Genomic DNA, 27,645 nt, shown 5'->3' with positions numbered 1-27,645 from the left:
TATATGTTAACTGCACTGCACAAAGATTCAAAAAGTTGCTCTACATTATTCCACCTCCTTTTAAACATTTTCTATATATTCCCGCTGTACTGTATCTTTTTTATAAAAACTCTGTCTTAAACATTTACGATTTATTTCGTTTATTATCCTTATACCCGATTGTTAAGTGTCTATTGTACCAATATTATTGTTTTACGATGGAACGACGTCATAAAACTGTGGAAGGAAATAATTAAATAGTGGGACAGCTTTATGGTGGCTTAAGGCAAATTGACTTAGCTGAGAGGTTTCGTGTTTCCTAGACTGTCATTATGTTGGTTGCGGAGGCGTTTTAGAGAAACTAGTCCGACTGAACAGCATCCAGGTCGTGGATGCTATTGCACCCACAATTCAGGATCAATATTCAACATTAACTGCTCGAAGACAACATTTTCTTACAGCACCTGAGTTGATAGCGGAGTTATACCAAGTACATAATCTAGTCGTTAGTCGGGATACTGTAAGAAACAGTATGAAGCCAAACCATTATCTCTAGTAAGATGCCCTCTTCTTACTAGAGATAATCGTTGGGCAAGATTGGAATGATGTAAAAATGATAGGATGACAATTTTATTCACCGATGTATTCCGAATTGGTTTTCATTCAGATTCTCATCGATCAAGAGGTTGGAGAGAATCTAGACATTTAGTATGTCTTAGATACGTCCATGTTTTTCCAAATGACGCAACATTTTTCAACCACTTGTCCTTATATTTGCTGGCGTTATTGGTGAAAACTTATGCACGACAAAGCTCATCCACATGTTTGTTTTTAACAATCGTAGATGACATGTTATTTTGCTTCATTTGAATTACATTTCATATTATGCTAAAAACTAATAATTTATTAACATTTTATGTTCAATTTTCATTTCAATGTTCTTTTTTAATTTTTTTTTTCAAATTTTGCACAATTTATTTGTTTAACTTCTGATCTGTTTAGAGTAGATTTTCGTAAGTATATTATTTTTATGATTTAATTTGCCATTATTGACCGGTCAACATTTTCGTTGTTCAAGTTCCGGCATTACGTGACATTTCAGCTTCGTTCGACCTTAAAATGTCTATTGATAATAGATAGCACACGCATTTTCAACGCATTTACACCCATTTTTACGCACTTCTATGCAGTGCCTCTCGAACAAATCGCTATGGGTCGATCAACAAGCCAAACAGCTCCATTACGATGCTAATTATGATTACGGCTTCATCCAAGTGTGGTCATCATAAATATGGATAGACAATCCAGTGTTGTTGCAGTGCACTCAAATTTAAAAATGACACACAAGCAATGTGCAGCGAGGGTGGAAAAGTGACACGAGTCAATCGAAATGTACGCAAGTACAAAGTATCGTGGGCGAGAATCACATGTCAACATTTAAAGTGCAAGGGCAAATTTATCATCGTGCTGTATCACCGCCACCACCCCCACTGACCGGACGCTGATCATAAGTTTCTTTAAATTTATTTCACGCAATCATTCAATATCAGATGGAGGCGTTAATGTTGAGGTTTAACGTTAGCCGCGATTAATGTCAGAGCTTTATAAATGATCGCATAAAGCCGATTGTTTTTGGGGGATGGATTGTCACGCACGCAAAATAGAACTAGTACATGTGTGGGAATCTTTCATTCAAAATTTGATGTTTTCTCTTTTTACCTGTAATGATAATTGTATAAATTTCACATTTTTTGGATTAAGTCAATTATTTCCGTTTGATAGGATCCATACTACTTTAATTTATAACTAAATATCGGCAATTTAATTAAAATCGGGAATATCCATATATAAATTTACTTTGAGGGATTCGCTTAAGACAAGCCATATTTGATAATTTTTCGACACTGCATCTAAGAAAGATTATTTGTATTTTGGTTAATTTTTATTTTAATATTAGTATGTGCAATAATGTTCCAATCAGTTTAAATTTACTATTAAATATGGATAGTTAAGTAAAAATCAAATGTCTAGATTTAAAATTTAAAATTTAACAAGACATATTTGATAATATTCAGATACTGCATCTATGAAAAGTAAAACAAAATAAGACATATCCTTGCCACAGTGTCGATGTTATATTATTTATGGATCTTCGACATCGTAAATCAATACTAATGACCTGTAATATTAGAATATTCGATATGCATCAGCAAAATATTTTATTTAATTTTTAGGTTATAGTGTTCGTATCAATCTACACCGATCTTAATCAATTTATTTTGTACAAGGAAATTTGTTTAACAGCACCACCCAACTCGTACTGAAAGAGAGACTTTCTTATCTTTTCTGCATTTTAGTTAATTTACTTTTTTTATTAATATGTGTAAAAATACCCGTATCAGTTTAAATTTACAATTAATTGTCGATACTTCAGTAAAAATCAAAAATATTCAGATTTAAAATTATTTTGAGAGACAAGACGTATTTGAAAATATTTAGATACTGCATCTACGAAAAGTAGAACAAAATAAGAACATCATTGATTGAACTTCGACATAGTAAATCATTATTGATGACCTGTAATATTCGATGTGCATCAGCAAAATATTTTTTTAACTTTTTTAATGTTCAGTGTCAGTATCAGTATCAACTAATATTCTACAAGAAAATTTGTTTGATAACACTGCCCAACTTGGAGTGAGATAATTTTTTTTTTAGATTTTCTGCATTTTGGTTAATTTTTCTTGTAATATTAATATGTCTAATAAAACCTAACAGTTTAAATTTACTATAAATGTGGATAGTTTTGAGAGATTATGATTATAAAATAAGACGAATTCTTTTCAGGATTTGAAAGTTTCATTATTGATTGACCTTTGACATCGTAAATCATTACTAGTGATTTTTAATTCAATCTGCATCAGCAAAATATTTTTTTACTTTTTTAGTGTTTAGTGTTTGTATTAATCTACACTGACATGAACCCCATCAACTAATTTTCTACAAAGAAATTTGTTGATCAGCCTACACAATTCGGAGACAGACAGAAATTCTAATCAGATTTAAAATTATTTAGAGGGATTCTTTTAAAACAAGTTATATTTTATAATAATTATATACTGCATGCATCTACTTTCTAAACTAATTTTCTAAAAGTTAATTTTGTTTAATATCATCCATCTCAGAGAGGAGAATGATCGGGAATAGCTAACGAAACGAAATCAGAATTAGAATGTGATTGCCTGAAAAAGATCATGCTTTGCATATATAAAATAATAATCCATTCAATTTAATTCTATATATATCAATATAAATATTGATAGTTTAGTAAAAATCAGAAATATTCAAATTTAAAATTAGTTTCAGTGATTTAGCAGAACATGAAATGATCAATAATATTTTATGCACATTAGTTACTGTTTCTTTTAATATTAATACTAATATATTTATATCTAAATTTAGATTTTTTTTTTTTAATTTCTTAATTTTTTGTTGTTTATAACAATATTCTCAACAATAGTTTCATCGTAATTTGTTTGAATGTAGAATATTCGATCAAAAAATCAGACAATTCGGACTCACCTGCAATAAGATCAGATATATTAGTATTATTCTTTTTTATTTTTCCCCTTTTCCTCATTTTTCAACTGGTGACACTTGATAGATATTTGTTGAAATGAAGAAAAAAAAAAGATGTATTAGAGATTGATAAATTTTCGATTCTGATTAACCGACTTCTTCAATTTAATATAAATGTAATTGAATTTTCTCTCTACTTTTTTTGTATTTTATTCAATTCACTAGTGCCTTAGACATTGAGACCCATAAAAAGTAATCATTCTAAGTCAAATAAATTCTAATAGAATTTGCTTGCCCTTTGAGGTACCAATTTTGAAGACCCTGTATAAACTGCATACAGGTTTGTATTTTTCAAAGGTTAAGAAATTCGGCCAGGAGACCAAGATTTACAAAAATTCGTTTTAAATAAATTCAGTCTCTTTTTAAATGAAAACCTTTAAAAATATATTGACCTATAAAAAACAGACGTTATAATCCGAAATAAAGGCCAGACGAATATCAGCATCTGGCAGTGATATAAAAAAGATGACACGATAAAATTCAGAATAACATTGTAAAAAGAGAGTGAGTCTGCATAAATCCTTTTTTACTATCGGGGATTAACGGCAGATTTAATTAATATTAATTGCGGAATGTACTGTTGTCTAAATAAAGATTAATTGTCGGGGCCCAAAATTCGAACAAAAAGTTCTTACTCGCAGGAGCCATCTAATGCTTATGTATTTTAGAAAAATAATCGACATTTTTATTTAACTGTAATTTTACATTCAATATAAGTACTATATGATTTTTTTATATACAGTCTGAACCCTCGACACCAACTAAACGAAATTTTGTTTACTGGCCAACTATCCAAATACTTAAGGTACAGCGTAATGGACAGCAGAATGACACGTATTTATTCGCCCATCAAACTTCAATACGGTGGCATTGCATTTATGCCGGTTTATCCTCGATAACGCGTTAAGGACCCTGTAAAACCCCCTAAGCTCATTAAATTTAGTTTACTCCGTTCTGAATGGCCCAACTTTCTCTACCAACAACCGTTCTAATAAGCGCCAGACCCTCAAAACATTTACGGCTGGATTGTAGTGCCTGAAAACTTTACAGCGCGAAATTATTTTCAAGAAACCGTTCAAGACAGAAACGATCGATTTGTTTGCTGTACATTGTACTTCATTGAGAAGGCATACAAGTAAATATGGTGAGGATGGTGACCTGATTTTATCACAATGCCACCGGTTAGGTATTTGTGAATGGTGTGCAAAATAATACATACATAATTTAATTGGATTTACTAATAATAGACAGTGCCCATATTTGTTCTGATGTACGTGGTAAATTTGATTTGTATACTGAAGCTGTGACAAGTAGTTATTGCAATTATATTAACAATCATCCAAACATCAATCAACAATGAACTATTGCATGAATAAACAACTGCATCAAATTCAAGGTAATCATTTGTAGTATTTTGCCAAAAGAAAAATGTTTAAAAAACTATCATTAACATCTTAATGAATATAATATACTTTAATCTATTTTCACATTAAACGTGAGAAAAAACAAAATCAATATTAGTTCTATTAATTTTGTTACACGTTTTCTCTTTCTAACTGAAGGTCGAAGACGATTGAACTAGATGAATTTTGTTATTATAGATGGGAATAAAAAAAACATTTGATTGGGCAGGAGTTGCATTTAAAACAGAATTTGTTATATATGTCAGAATCAAGGTTTTTAAACCATTTTAATAACTCATTTACTCGAGTGAAAGGATTTAAGCATCTGCATCCACATTTTCAACAATTTATTCAAAACTTATGAATTTATATTTTTTAGTTAAATTTTAAGAAATACTTATTGTATTTAACTGTTTTACTGAAGTACACTTCAGTTGCAGTTAATATGTTTCTGAAGTAGGTGGTGAAAATTTAGTAAGTATCACGATTAAACAGGTTAAAGAAATCAGAGAAAAAAACAATTTTTGAATTTCAAATTTGAGAGGTAATTTGTTTTCGAAATATATATTTAAAAAAAATCACTCACAGAGAGAGTATTACCATGAAAATTATTTTTTGGTAGTCACGTTAATAAAAGTGTGGTATTTATCTGTTCACTTCTACATCTAATGCCAATAACATTCTTACTTCAAATGTAACTACTATAAAATTTCTACAACATTCGACGCAAAATTTTATAAGCTATTGATATCTTGTAGCATACCCTACAGCTAAAGTGAATATTTACAGACACGTAAATCGTGTTTGGTATTTCCGTTTACTCCTTTGCTACTTTAAATGCCAATAACATTCTTATATTACAAATGTAACCACCACAAAATTTTCGTATCATTCGCTGTAGAATTTTATTTTCTATTGATATGTTGTAAGACGTCTTATATACAAATTTGATGGTGGCCAAATAATACGAAAATCTATAGAGTATTCTTTCTAAATATTATTAAGCAAAACATATTCAAAATTATGAAAATAAAGAATTAAAAATTAAAAAAATGCATTTAAAATTGAATTGATTTTTAAATCATATAAAAAACTACATGGAACAAGTTGAATAACCGTGTTTAATGCTGTGGAATACTATTAATATCGTAATAATACATGATATTTACTTTAATGTTCAAATTTATTAGATTTTATGGGATGATTTTATTAGTTTGAAGGATAATAAATGTTTAACATATTTTCAACTTTAGAAAAGTAACATAAATAAGGCAATAATTATAATATTAACATTTATTCATAGTTTTGGCTCTCACACAAACAGCAGTCAAACAGCTTCTCACACAATGAGACGCATGAATTTATTACTATGAATTACTTTCACTGTAAGTTTCAGTAATTTAGAGACTCTATCGAATTTTGTTGTAGAAGAATGGTAATAATGAAAATGGTTAATGAATTGATATAGAACTACTGATTTCATTGTACAAAGATTTTTTCCTTGAAAGTACATATGTTGTGTACATGTTAAATAAGAAAATCAAGAATAATTACAAAAAGGTTTTTTAGATCATAGTTAATAGTTTAGGTTTAGGGTTTTATATAAGGAAAATTCTTAAATCAGTTTAGTATCCATATTATTACTGGCAGAGAAAATTCTTTAATTTCATTGGTTGAAGTATTAGCATTCTTCATTAGAAACGTTTTGTCTCCTAACTTTAAACAAGTTTCATCAATTTTTACTGAATTTCTAGTATTAAGAGATTTTACGAAGTGATTACTCAAAGTGTTACGGTATATTAAAAATTGGTGATTAGACATTAAGATTTGTACGAATTCTTCTGATATCAATTTCTAGTTAATCTAGCTTTTAGTAATCGACAGCAGCTCTGGCTTGTTTAAACAAGAATAATAGACTGCTACTCAGAGTAGATTATAAATTATATCGTAATAAAAGTAGAGACAGTTTCTCAGAAGAGACAGCTATAATTATTGTAAATGTTGCAAAGAGAATTCCACATAATTACAGCACATTTAGGCTTTAGTTAAATGAATGCAACCGTCAAATGAATTTATATGAATAATATACCAGCAAGATCGATTTATGTATTCAGAAGTTTTGAGAGAGGCATTTGTTACTTTACAGATGAGGAACGTTCATTCAAAACCAGACATCTCCGCATAAAACAGCTTCGAGAAATCCTGGACCATATTAATTTTACACAAATTACACAAACAAACAAATAAGCAAGGGAAGAAAATTTGATTGATTTGAAGAATTTTGTTCTTGTTTAAACGTATTCTTGAAGTATCCATTTTTTAAAAATTGTAATTTATATTCAAAAGCTTTTTCACTTGTAACTTCACCTGACAAAATATTATTCTACATAATGTTATTAACAGCGCAAAATGAAACGTTTGAAAACACACACACCGAGTATGTTTTTATTACCTTTTCTCAATGATGAAATATCGGCAAGGTTATTATAGTGGATAAATCCCTATAAAATGGTGATTCATTTTTTAAATAATTCAACGCTTCATAATGTATACAGTTCACTGCTGTATATAATTTCTTGCGATTTAATATTCTCTACAAATTGTCAATTCGTTTAACTGGTGTAATTAAACGTAGTGTGTCTAAATTCAAAGGCTGACATCTCCACATTAAATAATTTAAAGAAAAACATGAAAATTTTCTCTCGTAGAACATGAAAATAAAGATTAACTAAAAGTGAAAATTTATAAAAAATCATGAAAGTAATATTAAACATAATGATATTGTTAGATAAAAAAATAAATTAAAAAGAAAACTTAAAAAGCAACACTTAAGGAAGCAACTTTTATAGTAAATTTAGATGTACAAATATGTATTAAGAAAACTTAAATATATGCTTGATCGTAGATAATTTTGGTTTTGTTTTATTTTATTTATTTTTTTTTTTTGTTATATAAAAAATGTAATTTATGGCAAAGGAGGTATTTTTGCTTGTAAATTCAGTATTATTCTACATAAAGTTATTAAAAATGGAAAAATTAAGTGATTGTGACAATACACACGTAGGGAATAATTTTTTAATTACTTTCTCAAGGAGAAAGAAGTTATTATTTAGAAAAGTAAACTTGTGTCAAAATTCTATGTCAGAAATGCTCTAATAAATATATATATATAGACCAAAGTTTGGGGTTTCTGTTGTTCATTGTAAATTTCGTTGTGTATTCAACGTTTGAAACCAAATAACAACACAAGTCCGATCTTCGAGTCCTGACTAGCCTGTCCTAGAATTATTTCCGACTACCTGTTTCCTCGACCCAAATATGTGACTGTAAAATCCTTTTACCCTTAGCACTGGAGATTTGATTTGAACTCTCCCTTGCAGAATAGAAAATCGTTTAAATACCAACGCCACTATTTTGGAAGGGCTTATTGAATGAACCTCATTCTCTAATCTGTGCTGATTCTGACTCGACCATTCGCAGCCTATACACAGTGGCGAGCTGACTTACAGGTCATCAGAGAAACTGTATTCAAACCATTGGCTTTACCGTTATTCAACTATTGATACATTTTTAAATTATAATCCTTAACAAACATAATCAGAAGGTAATGTGACACATTTCATACATTTTTATCAAGAAAAAGTCATTAAAACGTATAATTTTTGTTTGTAAAAATAGGTTTGAGAAACATAAACTCATGTTCAATAATTAGGGATAATGAAAAAAGTATGTAAAATTGCGTTGTCAATGACTTTTAATTCATAGTTTTCAAGTTATATATCTGTAACTGTTGAACATGGAATTTATTTCCTTTTTCTAAGAACTGCAAATAAAATACAAACTCGAACTTTGAGTTGTTTTATTGTAGTCTGCAATAAATTTCAGAGAAATATTATAGTACATTTTTGCCGCAACACAATATTCACAGAATAAAAATGTTGGCGACAATGACAAGAGTAAACATGGAATTTATGACTTCCCCGTAGTTGTTCTTAATATTTAATAATTTCTTTGTATATCCAACAGAAAAGTTTTCTCAAAAATGCATTTCCCACTATACACCTAGTTATGATTTATAATAGGCTATTTCAGAACCAGTCGGTGCTAGTTCCTGCGTGGCCCGTTTCATTAATTTTATTTGAATAGCTGCTCAAGACTTATTAACCGAACAATTACCGAGAACTAAAAGGCGAATTAAAAAACAGGGCATGCAAATAAAACACCGGAAGTACTTCGGTGCTTTTTCACCATTGTCCTAATTCCTCCGGGGACCATTTAAATGCAAATTACTGCCCAATACCCCCTTTTGAATCCAACACGTTGAAAACAACGTAGACGTTAAACGCCGGTGAATTTCCAGTGTTCGGTCAATAGTAAGCTGAAAAAACGAAACCAAACTATCCACTTAAAATTCCCAGAGCGCTGGTAGTTCGTAATTGAAACTTCGATTTGCTAATTCGACCGAAATGTTCAATTTTAAGATACACGCTAAGTTGGTCGTTTCGATGCCGTCCACATTAGATAACTGACTCGTCGTATTAATAAAAGTTTGAAATTGCTTTGGCCAAGTGGTACGGCGGAAACTGGTCGCAGGAAATTGTGGTTTCCTGAACGATTTCCACGTAATTAACTTAAAGGACACGTTCACCTTCACCTTAATTTAAGTAAACAATGATTTACAACCGAACTGGGTCAGCTCCTTTGCGGTGTTACATAGTTGAGACTGCGGTGCGTTGTTTTCCAAAAGCCCAGATTATTTCCCACAGACGTTATTACTCGATTCGTTATCAACGGCGAGCATTCATCGGAGGATTTAATTGTATGGGCATCGTTAAAAGTTACCAACTCGGATTTGTCTTTGGCCTTTAAACTTTTAATGGTATAGAACTGAAGTGAACGTTGAACTTTTCAATTCGGCGAACTGAAGTGACGTGAAATATGAGTATTTTTTTCACGCTTCAAGTTTTTGAGACACTTTTCATAAATTACAGACGTGACGTGCCAAGTTAAAGTTGGGACGGGCCCTTTGCGATAAGTTATGCATAACTGAATTATTTTTTCATAATATACATTTACAATAATCTGGTTGATTTTTTCTGATATTTAAGTTAATAAGAAACAAATTTAACTTGTTGAAATTGCTGGGTTGGTTGTTTTTCTACAGCTGATAATAATAGTTATAGATTATTAAAATGGTGTGAACTACATAGAGCAAATCCTAAAGAGCATCAACAAAGTTATAATAAAATAAAATTGTCTAATTAAACCGTTTAATGTCCTAATTAAATTATGTTAAAAACACATAATGATATTAAGTTAATGTAGTTGGAACTTATCAGTAATTAAATCAGTTTAGAGTTTATTTAAGCGTTTATTTACCTGTGATATTTAAGATTAAATTTCAAGACTTAATTGGATTAAAAGATTTTTAAGAGTTTCCGCCTAATTTCCATAGTGAAAATGGTTTAATGTGAATAATTAAAGCTATTCATTAAACATTAATAAAGTTCTCTCATTTCTGTTTCTTCATTATTCTTGACAAGGTTAAATTTCATCGACATTAAAGTGTTTGATGATGTTCCTGTATTTATATTAAAGACATAAATCGATATGTCCATGTATTGAATTGACATTTTATAAAATTACAATATGTAAAAATATTTTTTATTGATCTATATGTTTTAAGTAGCTTTTATAGAAGTATAAATAGCCATGTACAATCTATTAAATTCCTTGAATATTGGATATATTACAAATACAAACGACGCAACATCACCATACCAAAAGTCCTTGACGCACGGCCATCCACGAGTAGATGTAGCCATGTAAATAATCCAAAAGATTTTTGTTATGTAAAAAAATTCAAAACCGTATTTTTGATTTTGTGAAGTAGACTTTTTTAGCATACTCTCTCTCTCTCATTTTAGAGATTAGGATATATCTTGGATGCCATATCGTATGCTTTTGCATCTCTTGAACAATCACGGCAGTGAACTATGGCAAAGAGAATGCCTATAAATGGAAGGGTATCATGAAACCAGCACAATGACTGCTTTTCTTGTGTAGTAAATATTAAAGATATTGATAGGAAGAATAGACATAAATGGACATTAGACTAATCTTGATTCAGCAATAAGTTCTGAACTGTGCTCTTTCCTCAGCAGTGTTCCTGCATAGCAGTAGATGTGTTCTTCAATGTTTTAATTAGCAAGAATTGAACGATATCATAAACAACCTGAACCTCCTAAAGAAGTGTGCCGAATTACTTGTATCCAAAATGAACGAAAAGAATTTGCTATATTCAGGTGACAATATTAGATTTTATATTTTATCATAAAGAGATAAGAATTTGCTGAGAGTTTTCTCTCAGAAAAATTATCTGAGACACCCACATGTTAACTACCGTTGTTTTTATTGAAACTCTCCAAGTCGTATAAAAGAAATTGTGTGATAAGAAATGAATGTCTTCACTTCTAGTTTTTGACCTTTGAGATTTTTTGAAATTATGGTATAGAAAACTGACAGTTTTATATTTTTGTGTCATTAAATAGAACTTTTTCGAATTAATTTGTACAGACAGTCAATTGTAATATTATTAACTTCCCTTTATTAAGGAGTTTAAAAACTAAAATTAAAAGTGCCATTAAAATGTTCTTTTGTTCCCATTGAAAGTTGCAGTTAGTACGTAAACTTGTTTAATTCTTTATGTTATATTCAAATTCCGAAACTTTTATTTCATAAGTTATTCCTGGAATTTAATAGATAAGTTTCATAATATAAAGATTAAACGTAAATAAAAATGTCGTATTCACATTGTAATTGGGCCGTCAGCACCAAGATTGATTGGAGTTCGTGCTTTAGTGTTATGAATGCAGATATATATGTATATATAAGTACACATTTACATATAATTTGATACTGTCGAACGTCTATGGATCACCACTTTAAAATTAATTTTTCTTGGACAAGACACCAACTTTACGCGTTCCGAGGCTTAATTTTTTTACATTCATTTCGTCCCATGTAAGTTAACAAACTAATTTAAAATTAAAATACCCACGAGAGACGAGATATCGATCTACACAGCATTTTAGGAAAAATGTCAAACCGAATTCGATGCGAGGCGACATCCAATAAAGTGTGAATTTATTATCAATTTTGTTTGGAAAGTTTCACATTCACGAGGATTCGTTTCTTAATTTGTGCCGTGAAAAAGTGTTTCGATTGTGTTGTGAGCATCTTTTTTTTTCGTTAGAATTTTATTTCACCATTAAGCATTCAATCAACTTATCTTGCTTTTGGTCCGCTTTCAAAACCTAACAGTTGACGGCTCGGCAATAAATGTATATTATTGTGCTGGCGAATCTCAGACGTTACAATTCGGTGCCATCCGTGAGCTTCGCTTTATTTTACTCACGTAATTCAATTATATGGGTGTAATTTATGTCGGAGGAGACCTTTAAAAATCAAATTTATACGACACAACAGCTTTTTGTTGCCAATAATATTTATTATTTTTATAAATAATATAAAGAACTTTAGATTGTTTTATTATATTATTTCAGTTCTTTCAATAGGTGAGCTCGTAGTTTAAAGTTCCCAAACAATCTATTTAAATAGTAGATTTGAAATGTAACATATAATTAATAATATAAATATATATAGAATAATATGTATATTTTGTAAATAAGTTTTCAAGTTTCTGTCACTTTTTTTAATAAATGGGCCTTTTTTATATTCTTATAGGAAATAATCTATTCGAGCAATATGTGTAAGGTATATTTATTAAAATTGTGAAAAGAACTTCATTCTCTATTTTTGGAGATTGATTGGATTAAATAAAGACAAATATAGAAAACAAAAAAACTTATACGACGTTTGTCGGAAATTTTGTTTATTATTTATATAAATAATATAAAAAATTTTATAATATAACATATATATTATTTCAGATTTTCCAATATAGTCTAAAGTTTTTAAATAATTTATTTAAGAAGTAAATTTAAAATATAATTTAAAAGGTAAAACACATTTTCTTAATAATTAACAATATAAACATTGTATATCTTTATAAAATAATAATTTATAATATTAATTATATATAAATGACCCCCTCTTGCATAGTAAAATTTTAAGTTTTAATGTTTCTGTCAGATTTTTTAATCTGACAACCCATATGTGAGTTACATTTGTTAAAAATGAATTTATTTCTTATTTTTGGAGATTTGTTGCATGAAATAAAGAAAAAGGGGTGGAAAAACAAAAACAACTTTGAAATTCAAATTTATACAACACAACGACTTTTTGTCGCCAATATCATTATTTATATAAATAATATAAGAATTTTAGATTTTTTTACTTTTGATGAGTTTGTACTCTTTTTTTAAACAATTTATTAATGGAAAAAATTTAAAATGTATCAAAATATAACACATTTGCTTTATAGTTTAAAATTTTTTTTTTCAATCAGCCCGTCTTTTCATATTTGTATTCTTATAGAAAACAGTCTCTACAAATAATATGTGTCAATTAGTTTAGAATTGTGAAAAGAAGCTTATTCTCTATTTTTGGTTGAATTAAATGAATTAGATAAACTCTTAGTCTTAGTATTTAAACAAATAATTTATATAAGTAGTTAAATTAAAATTCAACATTTAAAACACATTTTCTTTATAATTAATAATATAACACTTGTAGATGTTTAAAAAATAATATGTGTATTTAAACTACTCTGTAAATAATTTTCATATTTGTATTCTAATAAAAAACAACCTATACAAGCAGTACGTTTGTATTATATTTATTAAAATTGTAAAAACAGCTTTATTCTCTATTTATGAATATTTGTTGGGTTAAATAAAGGTAAAGAGATGGGAAACAGGAAGACCTTTAAAAATTAAATTTATATAACACAACAGTTTCCTGTTGGAAATTTTATTTATTCTTTTATAAATATATAGAATATATGAATCCGTAGTCTGAAGTTTACAAATAATTTATCTAAGTAGTTAATTTAAAATATAATTTAACATTTAAAACAAATTTTATTTTTAAATTATAATTATTTAATTAAGTTTTAATTTTTTTCAATTAAAACATCTTTTCATATTTGTATTTCTATAGAAAAAAAAACATATAAGCAAAATGTGCGTTTGTGTTATATTTGTTAAAATTATGAAAAGAGCTTTTTCTTTATTTTTATAGATTGGTTGGATTAAATAAAGGCAAAGATAGCACGGTCAGAGCAGGAACATTATTTGGCTCTTTCTACTCGTACTCCAAGTTGTCAAGTTATTATTGATGCCAGATGTGACATACAACATATAGCGTTTGGAATTATGTTTATTGTAAAAATTGTATTTAATTTATATTTTTATTTTTGGCATAAATATAATTTTAGAGTTTATTTTGTTTCCTCCAGAACGAAAATTCAGTTCAACCTGACCATGTAACTTTTGAAGAGCAATTTATATTTATGTGTTATAAATTATAATTTATTTTATATAAATATGCAGATTACATTAAAAATTGTAGTTCTTTCAATATATAGGAAGTAAAAAAGTTGCTATAATGTTAACGTCTGCCAAATTGCCCAGTGCAACAACAACTATTTTAATGGAAGGAGTCGTCTTGTGTTGAAAGGTATTTTTATTACCTATTTAAAGCAATTTTGCTGGCTAAAATTGGGTGAGTAAAGAGTTATGAGCGATTCCTTTTATGTGTGACATAAACTTCCAAATCGTTCATTACTAAAAAATTCGACATTTCTACAATAGACGACATTATTGGCTATGTTTATAATAGTTAAAGCTTACAATCTCACTACAAAATCATATCTTTGAAGGCAGTTGAATAAACATAAAAGCACAATGCTTTAAACACATGGATTATTTTCAAGTTAGAAATTAATTAATTTTCATTTTATTAATAAAAGTCATTTATTAAATTTTGTAGAGTTTACAGTAAAAGTTTAAGAGTAGGCAAATACTTTGGTGAATTAAATTCTTTCCCTTATAAAAGTTTCGATCGAGACTTTTAAAGTTCATTACATTAAAAGTAGTTATATGCCCGTTTTTATAAAAATTAAAAAGATTATATATACCAATCGCCAAAAAGTTCATAATGAAATAAACAAAAAGTTGTGAATATTAGTAAATATTTTATATTGATTAAAATTATCATTAATATAGATAACAACTTTTACATTTAAAATTTAGTTAAAAGAGTGTTTAATGTTTGTTGCAATTCCACTTTGATCTGGTACGAAATATTCCATTTACTTATTTCTAGTTTACTGGTATATTGTAATTCAAATATGTTGCGTTTAGGGATTGCATTGATCTGCGCACCACGGATCTTGTACATTTAGAACTTCCTGTTTCTGTTTCGGTGGAGTATCTAATAACGTTTACCCTCCGTTTCCCGCCGCTTTTGTCTGGCGCCAATTGATTTTACAAATTCGTGTTTCCACCCACGGAGTTCCATCAATTAAAAGTTTGAGATGCCGACTGATTTTGAGAGTTGTTCTGACCCCGTTTCATGTTCCGGTACTTCCCGAATTCATGATCGATAGTCAAGAGAACAACAAAACGCTTTTGCTAAAGGTTGAAGTTCAATAAATTTACCTGTGTAGTAATCATCGTAAAGTTTACAATTGTGTTATATGGAAACTCATGTTCAAAAGTTAAGTTTGTTGAAAAAAGTATACAAAAATTACATTGTCATTGTTTTGTTATTTTATGTTTTAGAATTTTATTAGAAGTGAAATAATAAAAAAACATATTAAATTAACACTTAAATCTTAAATAAATTTAACATAAATCAATTTAATATTCCTAACTTTTGAACATGAGTTTATTTGTTTATGAATTCAGATTTGATAAATAAATAAATATATAAATAATGTATTCACCAACAGGGAAATCACCAATAACAGGATATATATATATATATATATATATATATATAAAATATGAAAAATGTTATTCCAATATTACATAAATAAATAATGTAAAGGCTTATTCACGTCATTCTGGGTGTTGGTGTATAAAAAGACGTAGTTGATCTTGACGAAGGCCGAGGGATCCAGAACGATAATTTTGAAAGAAAATAAGGGCAGTTAATAGCATGGTTGATTAATTTATGTAAGAAGTTAATTGCATGTGACTCCCTCCTGGTTTTTAGGGGTTTTAAATTGATATAATTAAAAAAATTTGTTAGATCTATTCCCCTATCTGGATAGGTATCATGTAGTTTGTTCTAGATGTGTTTAATAATTTTTTTTTATGAGATCCACACACATAGAGTGACATTCATAATATGACATCCATGATAGAGGGATTTAAGTAGTCTTTGATTTGTTTTGAATTACGTAAAATAAAACCTAACAGTCTACCACCTTCTCGGCAAACACTTGCTAGGTTTTGTACGAAGGTTAGATAGACATGAATCAAAGGTGAAAAAAGTTTTAATTTTTCTGGCACTTACGCTTTCTATAGAGTAGTTCCCAGTAATAGAATGGGTATTTCTGGAAAAAGATATATAATAACATTTATCAACATTCAGTACCAGCTTATTGACTTGACAATACGTTCAAAATTATGTGGAAGTAAATCAGTGTCACGGAAATCCTTGAAACTTTTCTAAACTTTGACATTATCGGCATAAGCTAGTGCAGGACAATTTAACTTAGACAGCATGTCATTAACAAAGAGGTTGAAAAGAAGAGGACCAAGATTCTTTGTGGTATACCAGAAGAAAGAAGTCCAAAAGTGTAAAAATAAAAGACCGAATGAATTAAGCTTTTACAAAAACAAGTCAAAATTCATCTTGTTAAGTCTTTGACAGTCCAGTGGAAATGCAATCCACCTAAATTCATCTGTCAAGGACATGTGTATTGAGAAAAATGAGCAAGATTTTTTGGAGTGCAGCAATTAGACTTTCCGAAGTATATTATTTGGTGTTGAAGTAAATCCGATTATACAGTACCTATTCAAAAACTTTGGAAAAGATACTGGACGATAATCGGAAACCAAAGATTCACCTGCTCGCCTTTTTTGAAAATAGGTATAATCTTAGTAATTTTACACTTTTTAGAAAAAGCAGCATATTTTATTGCATAATTATGTTCATAATTTTACTCTTTACCTTACTCCGAAATTTCCAAATGAATTGACTGTATCATTGGGAGTATTTAGTTCCAAATAATTGAAATACATGGTTGCAGGAATTAATATACACCCCTTTATTTCTTATTTTGTGTATTCGTACATGTATCTTCATAACAATTTTTTGATAATTCTACTTATTGAAGCGTAGGCGGAAAAAAATTGTCGGCTGAGTAAAGTGAAAAAATGGAAAGTTTTATGATATGAATTCAAAAATCCTTTTAGAATGTTTTTCTTGTAATTATTTTTTAATTAAGCCTCTTAATTACAATTTCATATTTGAAGATCAGCAAGTAATAATAAGTTTTCATTCTAATTAAGACCTTATCGATTGTTACAATATATATATAAATTAGTAATTTTAATCCATAAGACGTCCTCGCATCGAATAAATAACATTGAGCCATATTAAGGTAAGTACATCCAAAACTAGTCAAATAAAAAGGCTTAAAGCGATGTAATTAACCAGGAATGATCCAGCCCCAGGTGTGTTTGTCCGATGGTCTCTTTTTTTCCTGAAAGCCATTTCGTAAACTGTAGTTTTAAACGGGCAATTATTTTCGAATTAACAATACAGCAATTCCGTTTTTGGGGTTAATTCGAAAATTGTAAAATAACAGGTTTTAACCTAAATGGGCGTTAAACGTGATTACGAAAAACAATTAATGTCCACCGTAAAAATAAGTCGGACGTTTGTTGAACGTCGGTTAAAATGAAAACGTCATAAATTCGATAATTTATTTGGACAAGTTCAAGGGATGTTATCGATATTTCAATCTGGCGTTATTCGTGTTCCATGATTTTGTGTGATTAAGGGCAATTTTAATGATGATGCTATTAGGCAAGAATTGTAGATAAAGCCACGATAAAAGCCAGATAACACGCAAAGCCAAGGGAAATTCAGTGCATCGTTTGTCCGAGATAAACATTTCTTTTTTGTCTTTCTGTTTCTTTAGGTAACTTTCAGTCAAGTTTTTATCGTGAATCGGCGAATAATTTGCATAATTTAAGCGATACATAAGGTATTATAATTTATCACAAATCAGTGGAAATTATAGGGAAAACGCATGGGTTAAGCTTTTACGAGGATTGGGCGTGACTGTTAATTTGTATAACAAGAAAATTATATACGAGTCATGAGCTTGTGCCTATAAAGGGTATACTTATATTTAAATATTGGGAATATTTATAATACTTATTTGTCGTACGTAAATTTCATAGTCATATAAATAAAATGAATAAGTTTTTAAACACAAAAAACGTTTGACTAGAAAAGTTAATCATTGGATAGAGAACGTTTTCATTTTTATTCATCACCTAACTTACCATTGAGGCCTTTTGATGGATTAGCAATAAAGAAGCGAATTCATGATTAATGGACTTCAGATAAGAGAATCCATTAATTCAGTTCCGCTTCGAAATGATTTTATTTATCTGAACTTACTTTAATGTTTGCCATTAAAACACTGAAAATCTATACATAAATAAATTACACGCCACTAAATAATAAAAAAATTGTATAACACAAATATTTATTGTGGTGTAAGTGGTTATTTAAATGATAAGTAATAAATAACGTCGAAATAAATCTATAGGCCAACAAACGTGACAAGAAACCATAGAACCGGATTTGAGGAGGATTTGTTTCAATCATGTTCGAAAAGCAACAGGTTCTAACGTAACATTTTGTCTACGGAATAACTTAAACAATACGAAATAAATTGGTACTTTAGAGCCTATTTATGAAAATGCTGTGCTTGCCTTTATTGTTCCCCTGCCATTGATTTAAAAGGTCAAGAACATTTTATCTCGTTTTCTCTTTCATACGGGTTTAATAAAACCGTGCTCCTAAAAAATCTCCGTCATAACTCCAACGTTTACGTCTTTTTTTATATTGTTATAAGCACATTATTCGTGTGCAACAATTCAAATTTTACGTTTTTATGAAAAAGTTTACAAAGTATTTTTTCAATAATTCTTAATTAAAGTCAAAGAAATACACGGTTAGTTGGATCTGTCGAATTGATCAATTGAATTGGGAGGCATGCACGTTTTAACTGAATTGATTTTAAAATGTCGCCAGCTTAAATCGTGCGGATAGATATTGAAATTATTTGTGAACATTTGTCAAAGAAATAAGTAGAAAATTACGAAGGAAACGTCGGCTTTGGTGAACATTTGTTTTTTACAGTCCTTCGTGTTTTCATACAAATCAAGACACGCTGGTGTGCCCTCGTCTCTTCTTTCATGTACCATTTTAATTAATTTAAAATTTAATTTAATTTGAACACAATCTTTTAATAGTCGGCCAAATTCAGTTGTGTTACCAAGTTGAATAAAAGTGAATTTTTTCCCTTTAAACATTGTGTCCCACATATAAGTACTTTATTTTCCACAAAAAATTAACGAAAATTGTTTTATGTAATTTGATTTTATCAGAAAACTTATATTTAACCCAAACTTCTTCAGCAAAATTTGATAAGATTTTTTCATTATTTATTTGTTGGTTAAAGAGAATATCGCGTACAACACCTAGCGTACTTCAAATCTGTGGTAAAGTTTTTATTTATTTGTAGATCTTCTTATCTTTTATAAAATATTGTTTGTTCATCCCACTTAAAGGAAAAAGTATATCTAAATATTTTACCAAGTGACGTTTTGTTTTCGAGATATTAGAGTTTAATATTAGATTTAATATTTTAAGTTGGTGCATTTAATACAATCATTACAACAATATCCACTCTAGGGCTAGGAATTATTTAAATTATTATTTGAATATTAATTCAGTATAATGAGTAAATATTCGAATTTCTAAATAGTTGTGTACATTTTCAACTATGTATTTGAATATTCTAGCACATGAATTATATTCATATTCAAGTTACAGTGTTGTAATTTCCACTTTATTTAAAATGTACATAGTTTAATATTCATGAATTTTGTTTAAAATTGTATTACATTTCGAATTCAATTACTTCAAGTTTGGTTTGATAGTTCAGAATAAGTTAATTAATTAAAGAAACCACTTAATTTAATATTGTTGTATAAATTAAGAAATTGATAATCCGACATTACTGAAACTATTATTCCCTGTGGAACTGAAGTGTATAAATATAAAACATCATTATTATTTACTAAAAATCATTTTAACTTGTAATTTTGTACAGGATATTGACATTTGGAAATTATTGATCAATTTCGGTGTTTCCTCTTATATTTTCAGCTTTATTGTCTTTTCTACTAAGATGCGGATGAACTTGTAAACTTCGTAAAACAAATCAGCCTGCACCATCGAATGCAACATAATAGTAATGTCCGCTATATGGTTGATGTGCTACGAATTCCGATTAAATAAAATAGTTACTCGGACAACGTCAACAATATTACAAAATGGAATAACGTGCTGTTGAAATGCTTTAGAGTGCTTGATCCTTTGTGAGTGTGACACAAATAATAATACACACCAAATTACTAAAAACGAAAGCAAGCATCGAAAATAATTTCGTTAAAGCAGAACTATTATGAACGCCTGTAGAGTCATGGCTGTAGGCATTTTTGACAAAAGAGAATCGTGAAAACCGGCTAATAACAGAACCAGATATGATTAGGCTTTTACTTTGTTATCGATTATGTTCTGAAAACGATTTATTCTAATTACTAATTGTGTGGAATACGAGTATAAGGCTCAAAATAAGTTAATTCATTTATACTCAATTTAAGAAATATACACAACACTGATCGTAATTGGAGTGACTATATAAATAGTTCATAATCGCTTTTTTATTAATTAACATGTAACAATAAAAAACTCAATATTTTGTAAAATATCCTTGTTCACTGCATTTATAACATAGATTCCATTAGCTTGTAAAAAATATCATCATTGATATTTTCCCAAAGAGTTTGAATCTCTTGGAAAAGATCATCATTTTCGTCCCTCGAATCTTCTTTTCCACCACATTATAAGATGTAGTCGATGGTCGGGTGATTGGGATTCTAATACTTTAATGTTGTTATTCTATAACCATTCCTTAACCAGTTTCGTAGTGTTTTGGGTAGTTATTTGGGTAGTGTTGGAAAAGAAAATTGTAGTGGCATATTCCACATTGCGAAAGGTAACATAATGAATTGTGATATATGATTCAACTTTTTTTCATTAAAAATTCTTATCGTGTCTAGAAAATTAACTCCAAACTAAAATCGAGACGCCATCATATTTTCATGTGGTGCAAAAGTATTTTAAATGTAGTCTCTCACATTACCATCAGCTTTAAACTTAAGAAACTTTCACTTGTCACTAAATTACAATATTATGGTGACCAAGTGAAGTTGTTTGTAAGTAAAGAACCGACAACTTTCTTTACATATTTTTATGTAAGTTTTTTGGCACGTGTTCGTGCAAGTAAGTCTTTGTTGAAACATTCTCCTCCGAATTTTCAAGTTTAGTAGTAGAAGATCCCTAAAATGGATTGGATTTGCAGAGGGAAATTATTTTTTTATCGATTCTGCCTGACGTTTCTCTATGCGGCTCCCCTCGTTTGAGATTCACAACTCTGCCTCGAATTAAAAACAGTTGAACATGTTCTTGACACAATAGATTTTGAAACTGACAACCTACGAAGGTTGCAATTTGCTTTAGACCACTTTTATAAAGATCACACGAACTTTAACATCTGTTGAAAAGTGTTTGGTTTAGAGAAGTATATTTTAGTGTTGTTAGAAAATTTCTATTTACATTTCTTGTATTCTTTCGGTCACTGGAGAATATTTTGAAATTTGAAAATAGTCAATTTTTTAATCATTTTTAAAAATTTGTATCTCAGCTTCTATATAACTTAATTCAGCTGTAAGCTTCCAACTAAACAACTGCATTAACAAAATTTTACATGTTTTCAAAATTCTCTTAAATCTACAGCTGCCAAAATACACGGTTAAATAACTGCTGATATTTTTTGTGGTGGTGTATTCTGTTGATATATGCCCGATTTTTTCATGTCTCGATTTCGTTATTATACAGTCATCTAAAGCTAATTGCTATTTTTAGATGGCTGTAACTTTTTTCTCGGAGCTGCAAAATTTCAGAGAAGTTAGTGTATGTTTCCAACAAATCCCAAAATTTCAACTATGGTATTGAGTTTGGATCTGAGTTATAAAATTTGAAACATCTCGAACATTGTGTTATATAAAATAATTTTTGCAAATTACACAAATTCTTCATCATTTTCCTCAGTTAGAGCAGGCCACTGATTTTTACAGCATAATTTCAATGTGTATGTATGCTTCAGTTCTTCCAATGATTCTTTTATGTTTACGATGTATTTCGCAGCATTCCATAACATTCATATCAGAATCACATTCCATATTATACAATATAATTTTGAAAGTTCGACTATTGTAATAGAGCTTAAAGGCCTGGATTATTCCTTGGTAAAAATGTTACTTTTATATTTGGATGCATAGTTTCAAGTTCGCGAGGATGACCTGGTGCATTGTCCAAAACTATAACTGTTTTAAAGTTTAAAGGTCTTGTAATCCACGCTTGCGGTCTTCGATCCATAATGATATCGCCACTTCCAGTTTTTTAATTGCTGGATTACGAACAATATTCGCAGAGCCAATCGAAATACATACATACAATATACAAGAAAAAGAGTTCCATTTCACTATACGAAATTTTATATTTTGATACAATATTAATACGAATATATTACTTTAAAAAAAATACATATTTTTTTAGTTTTAATTATAAATATTGACTTTTATTACAATTAGGATATTTTGCTCAATATTCTTTAACAACTTGCAATAAATATTGGAACTGCTTTTCCTTTTTTGTCAAGCATAGGTTGTATTCAGATACCAATGCCACTCCACGCTCTGCTACGTCATTTACAACTTTCATTTGTTGTAAATTGTTTGATATATAAAATAACAAAAAAATTCCATAAAATAATAGCACGATATGGATTTTGCCACTGGAGAAAAAATAGAAAACAGAGATGGAGAGGACCTTCCTATTAAAATTAAGAGCTCTTTTTTGGAGAGTATTTTTTAAAGGTGTCTAGGAACCAATTTTTCAGTGTTCGAACAAAAAAAAAAGTTAAAAGTTAAAAACGTAAATTACTACGTAAGTAGCGAAGGCAATTTTTTAACAACTTTTTATTCCTTTTTGGGGCTCTATGTACAGATGCTACAAAGAATACGAATAAAAAAGAATAATTGGATACTATTTTATATTATTACATTACATTACATAGAGTATTGTAATAATGATAATATATTTGTAGACGAAAGCTTAGTGGCATACAATATAGTGAGTTTTAAATTAAGAAGACATTTGCGTGGGTTTTCTTGAATTTTATTTATGTTTCAAACAAACAACCTCCGTAACAATGTGGATTATACTCATTTATACTTAAAAAAAGTTAACACCCCGCAATGCAGTGAATTCTATGATCAGTATTAAATTCAATATCCACATCGTAAAAATAAACACTTGAAAAACAATCGATATATGATTACGAGTTTTGCGCCATACGAACACAGTTAACGAGACTAGATTAGTTGGAATAAGTGTGTCGCCAGTTCCGGTTAACATCGAAAAGAATTGAAAGCTGAGTTTCCAGTGGGGAAATTGCATCGACTTCATGCATCGATGCTCGTTTCAAATCGGAAACGGACCAATAAGACCGAAGACGGTCGCAATACGGGTCATTACAATTTCATATTAAGTTTTATTATTGTCTGATCGAATCAATACCGGTGCTGTTGAGTACGAACACTTCACGGCTCTGACGGATACTGCAACACGACAAATTGGATGTTTATGCTTTTTTACCACATTATTAATTGGAACATTTTTTAACATTTGCATGATAAATAAGGCTAGACAAATAACAATTACACTTGTTTACAAATTTCAGTTTTGGATATTTTCTGTCCCATTTTTTTAAGGTAATTTGGGTGTGCTGAACACGAATAATACCAACAAAAAGTTAAATACATGCTTTAAAAAATGTTCTCCAAGCTTTAATTAATTGTTTCTTCTGTAGATTGATGCCTACAGAGATATTAAAATTATTTTTCAATAATATCTGCAGAGGTGTTTCATCTTTGGTGGGTGACTCTGTATATTATATGTTTGTGTTTTTCTAGGGTGAACGGCGAGCTCAGTTGAGAAGAAATTTAGTCAATTAAATTAGGCGTTGTAAGGATACTTCAGTTTCAGCTGATGAAAGTTTTTCTATTATATAAATTTTTATTATAAATAAATATAGCTTAAAATATTCTTTATAAAAAAGCTCTAGCAAACAATAATTTTTTTTTTTATACTCTTTAACAAACAACTCTGTATATTTGTGTTTTTCAATATATGATTTTGCTTAAATTAGTCTCCAGAGTGAACCTTGAATCTGATTGACAAAAAATTTCAATAGAAAAGCAATTAAATTACGCTTTGCAACTGTACCTAATTCGTTTCGTTCAGATAAAAAGATCAGATTATAGTTGCAGCTGATAAAAGATTTTGTATTAAACCAATGTTTAACTAATCTGTAGAAAATAAATGTAATAATGTAAACTAAGCTCACTAAAAATGTGAAATTACTATTGCAAAAAAATATTGAAATGACAAAAATCATTGAAAATCATTAATAGTATATATAGTGCACTCAAGTTGGTCTAAAAAATATGAGGGAAAGTTTCTATATTTTCACTCTAAACCAGTGCTAAAATATTTACTCTAGAGCAAGAGAAACTTAATAACTTGTGTTGTGTAATCAAGAAGCGTAAGGTAATTGAATGTGATCAGTTGGGAAATGAAAACAATAACAGCCATTTAATTAACCGAAATAGACTAAATAAATAGATAAGATCGCGTTTATTTAAAATACAAATGGTATCAGTTTTCATCATTCAATTTCCGACGGTATTTTAATTGGATAAGTTTATTAAAAAATTAAGGAATGCTGTTAAAATATATATTATATATATATAAAGTTAATTAAAAGTGCTTACCTACTGGCCGTGGAATTGACACTGGTATTAGACCTGGACCTCCGGTTAATGATGGAGTCCCCGCAGTTAACAACTCCTCCTTTATTGGTAATACTGAAGGTCCTCAGTCGATAGATGTCGTCACTCAGTCTCGGATTGTAGGCCTTCTCCGGTAACGAGCAGACTCTCGGCCTTATGTGGTCTGGAACTGCAAAACAATACGAGCTACACTCATTGTCTTACTAAAGCGTCGTGGTTGCTTTGTGTTTTATGTCAAGAGATTCCGAAGGTGATTAGTTGTGATACGGATATTTTTCGCATTTCTCAAGACATTACTGAGTGTTTTTTAATTATTGTGACTATAACCATTAATTTGCATTTAATTACATTTAGACACCTCAACCAGAAAAACTAAAAGGTATTCTAGTACGAATCTTATATCCCGACCTAAAATTGATCTAGATACTTGTGTATTTAAACATATACCTGAACGCAATTCATTTTTCTCCCCCTTCCATTTATGGGATCAACAAATAGTGGAAAAAAGGATCGGAATGAATTCAGACAGACACCTGTCTCAACTTGAGCATTTTATATTCGTCTATACGTTCGAAACAACCGACAGACAGCTTAGTTTTTCTTCTGAATATTTTATAATACTGGTACAAGGCGAAATCAGGATCACGTTCATGTCATACATCCACGTCAGTTAAGATGAAATGATAAAGTGATGTATTATCTCGGTGAGACTCGCGTTCCCGTATGTAAATATCGGGAGTTGCGACTGGAACCGCCGTATTTATTACGGTGGATGTTTCATATTTGCTGGATACGTCTTGCGGGTATTGGATGAAATATTGGACGCAAAAATGAAAGGGTATTATCGCTTGAGTTTATTTTACGGTTTACTCTTTTCGTATACCTATACCTGGGTTTTGTTTGTCGATTTTTAGGTATTCCTTTCACGTCGGATGCTGAATAAAACATAAATTGGCAATTATACTCCATTTCATTTGAGAACAAGAGTTTACTTGGTGCAAATATATTCACCAATCCAGCCGAATCAATAAAGGTTTATAGAGAGACCAATGTTAAATTTTGGTTGCAGTTAGAGTGTGATATTACTTCTTTTATTTATTTATTATTTTATATTTTCTGTACACCTATTTTATATATTTAATTTTTTCAAAGGAGCTAATAGTATTCCAAAAAATTAATCAAGATAATTTCTATTTGTTTTTTCTTTTCTTACTTCAAATGCCAATAACTTTCTTATTTCAATTGGAGCATTTCAGAATTTTAGCATACTCAATAATTTAATTGAATATTTCCAGAGACATAAGACTTTTTGATATTTCTTTTTAAGTCGATAACCTCTGATGGGTTAGTTAGCTGAATGAACTTCTATTTATACGTTAAATAAAAACAATAAATTTTATTGGCTGGCGGTGTTTAAAAGTAAAACATAATACAATCTGGAAACCGTATTTCCGTCAAAGGGATTGAAAATAACAACAATTGTACTCGCACCATTTATAAACACAAAACTAGGTGTTCTGGCAATACACTTGAAGGTTACGAATTCCGACTTGTCGTCTCTATCAGAGGCAACAAGGTACGAGAACAAGAATAAGAGAAACCTTTTGATCTTTCCGCCAGTCTAAAGGACCTCAATTCAATTGTCACTGAAAACATTTACAGCTTTTAAAAATGTTTTTATTTTTTGAAAACCGGAGTCTGATGGAATTCCGGTTTAAGAGAAACAATATATATGAAACAAAATACATACATAAAGTAAACTTTAAAGATATTAAAAAAATACAGATAAAATATTAAAATCTACTTTTCGTTGCAAATATTAATTATTTTTAATCTTTTAAACATGTTCTTATTATCCGTATTGAAATTTAAAGTTGTTATGTATAAAAACGCTGCCTCGTTTAAAAAAAAGTAAGCATAAACTATTCAAACATTTACGATTTATTTCCATTATTTCATACTACGTGTCTGTCTATTGTATCAAAATCTTACGATGGAGAAAAGTCATTTAACGATTGAGGAAACGATTTAGAGAAAAGGTAGTCTTCGAAGTCAATAACTGAACAGCATCCAGTTCCTGGTCCAGTGACTGAACAGTAATTCACAATCGATATTAACTGATCGAAGATAACATTTTCTTAGAACACTTGAGTAAATAACGGAATTACAGTAAGTACATATTGTTTGTTAGTAGTTAGACGAGATAATGTAACAAACAGATTACATGAAGCCAATTTATATTCTAGAAGTCCAATAAGATGTTCACCTCTTACTAAAGGCAATTGCGAGGCAAGATTGGAATGATGTGAAGACATTCAAAATTGAGAATCATTAAGGACTGAGAAGGAAAGGATTTGGAAATTTGAAACGTCTTAGGCATATCAAGGGAGTGTTTACATACAATGGTTCGGAGTGGTATCATT

At 29.5% G+C, this 27,645-nt stretch overlaps 1 protein-coding gene across 1 annotated transcript in view; it reads right to left on the bottom strand.

Annotated features, from left to right (window-relative positions):
* Positions 1 to 27,645, bottom strand: part of LOC109605187 (uncharacterized) — a 92,518-nt gene that overhangs the window by 50,053 nt on the left and 14,820 nt on the right. Inside the window, exon 3 of the mRNA XM_020021757.2 lies at positions 25,205 to 25,391. Within this exon, the coding sequence (XP_019877316.1) occupies positions 25,205 to 25,391 (187 nt within the window). The remainder of the gene's footprint in view (positions 1 to 25,204; positions 25,392 to 27,645) is intronic.

This window comes from Aethina tumida, chromosome 1, assembly GCF_024364675.1.
Source record: "Aethina tumida isolate Nest 87 chromosome 1, icAetTumi1.1, whole genome shotgun sequence".
Classification (NCBI taxonomy): domain Eukaryota; kingdom Metazoa; phylum Arthropoda; class Insecta; order Coleoptera; family Nitidulidae; genus Aethina; species Aethina tumida.
Note: the sequence above shows the minus strand (reverse complement) of the source record. Positions and strands in the feature narration are given on the sequence as shown.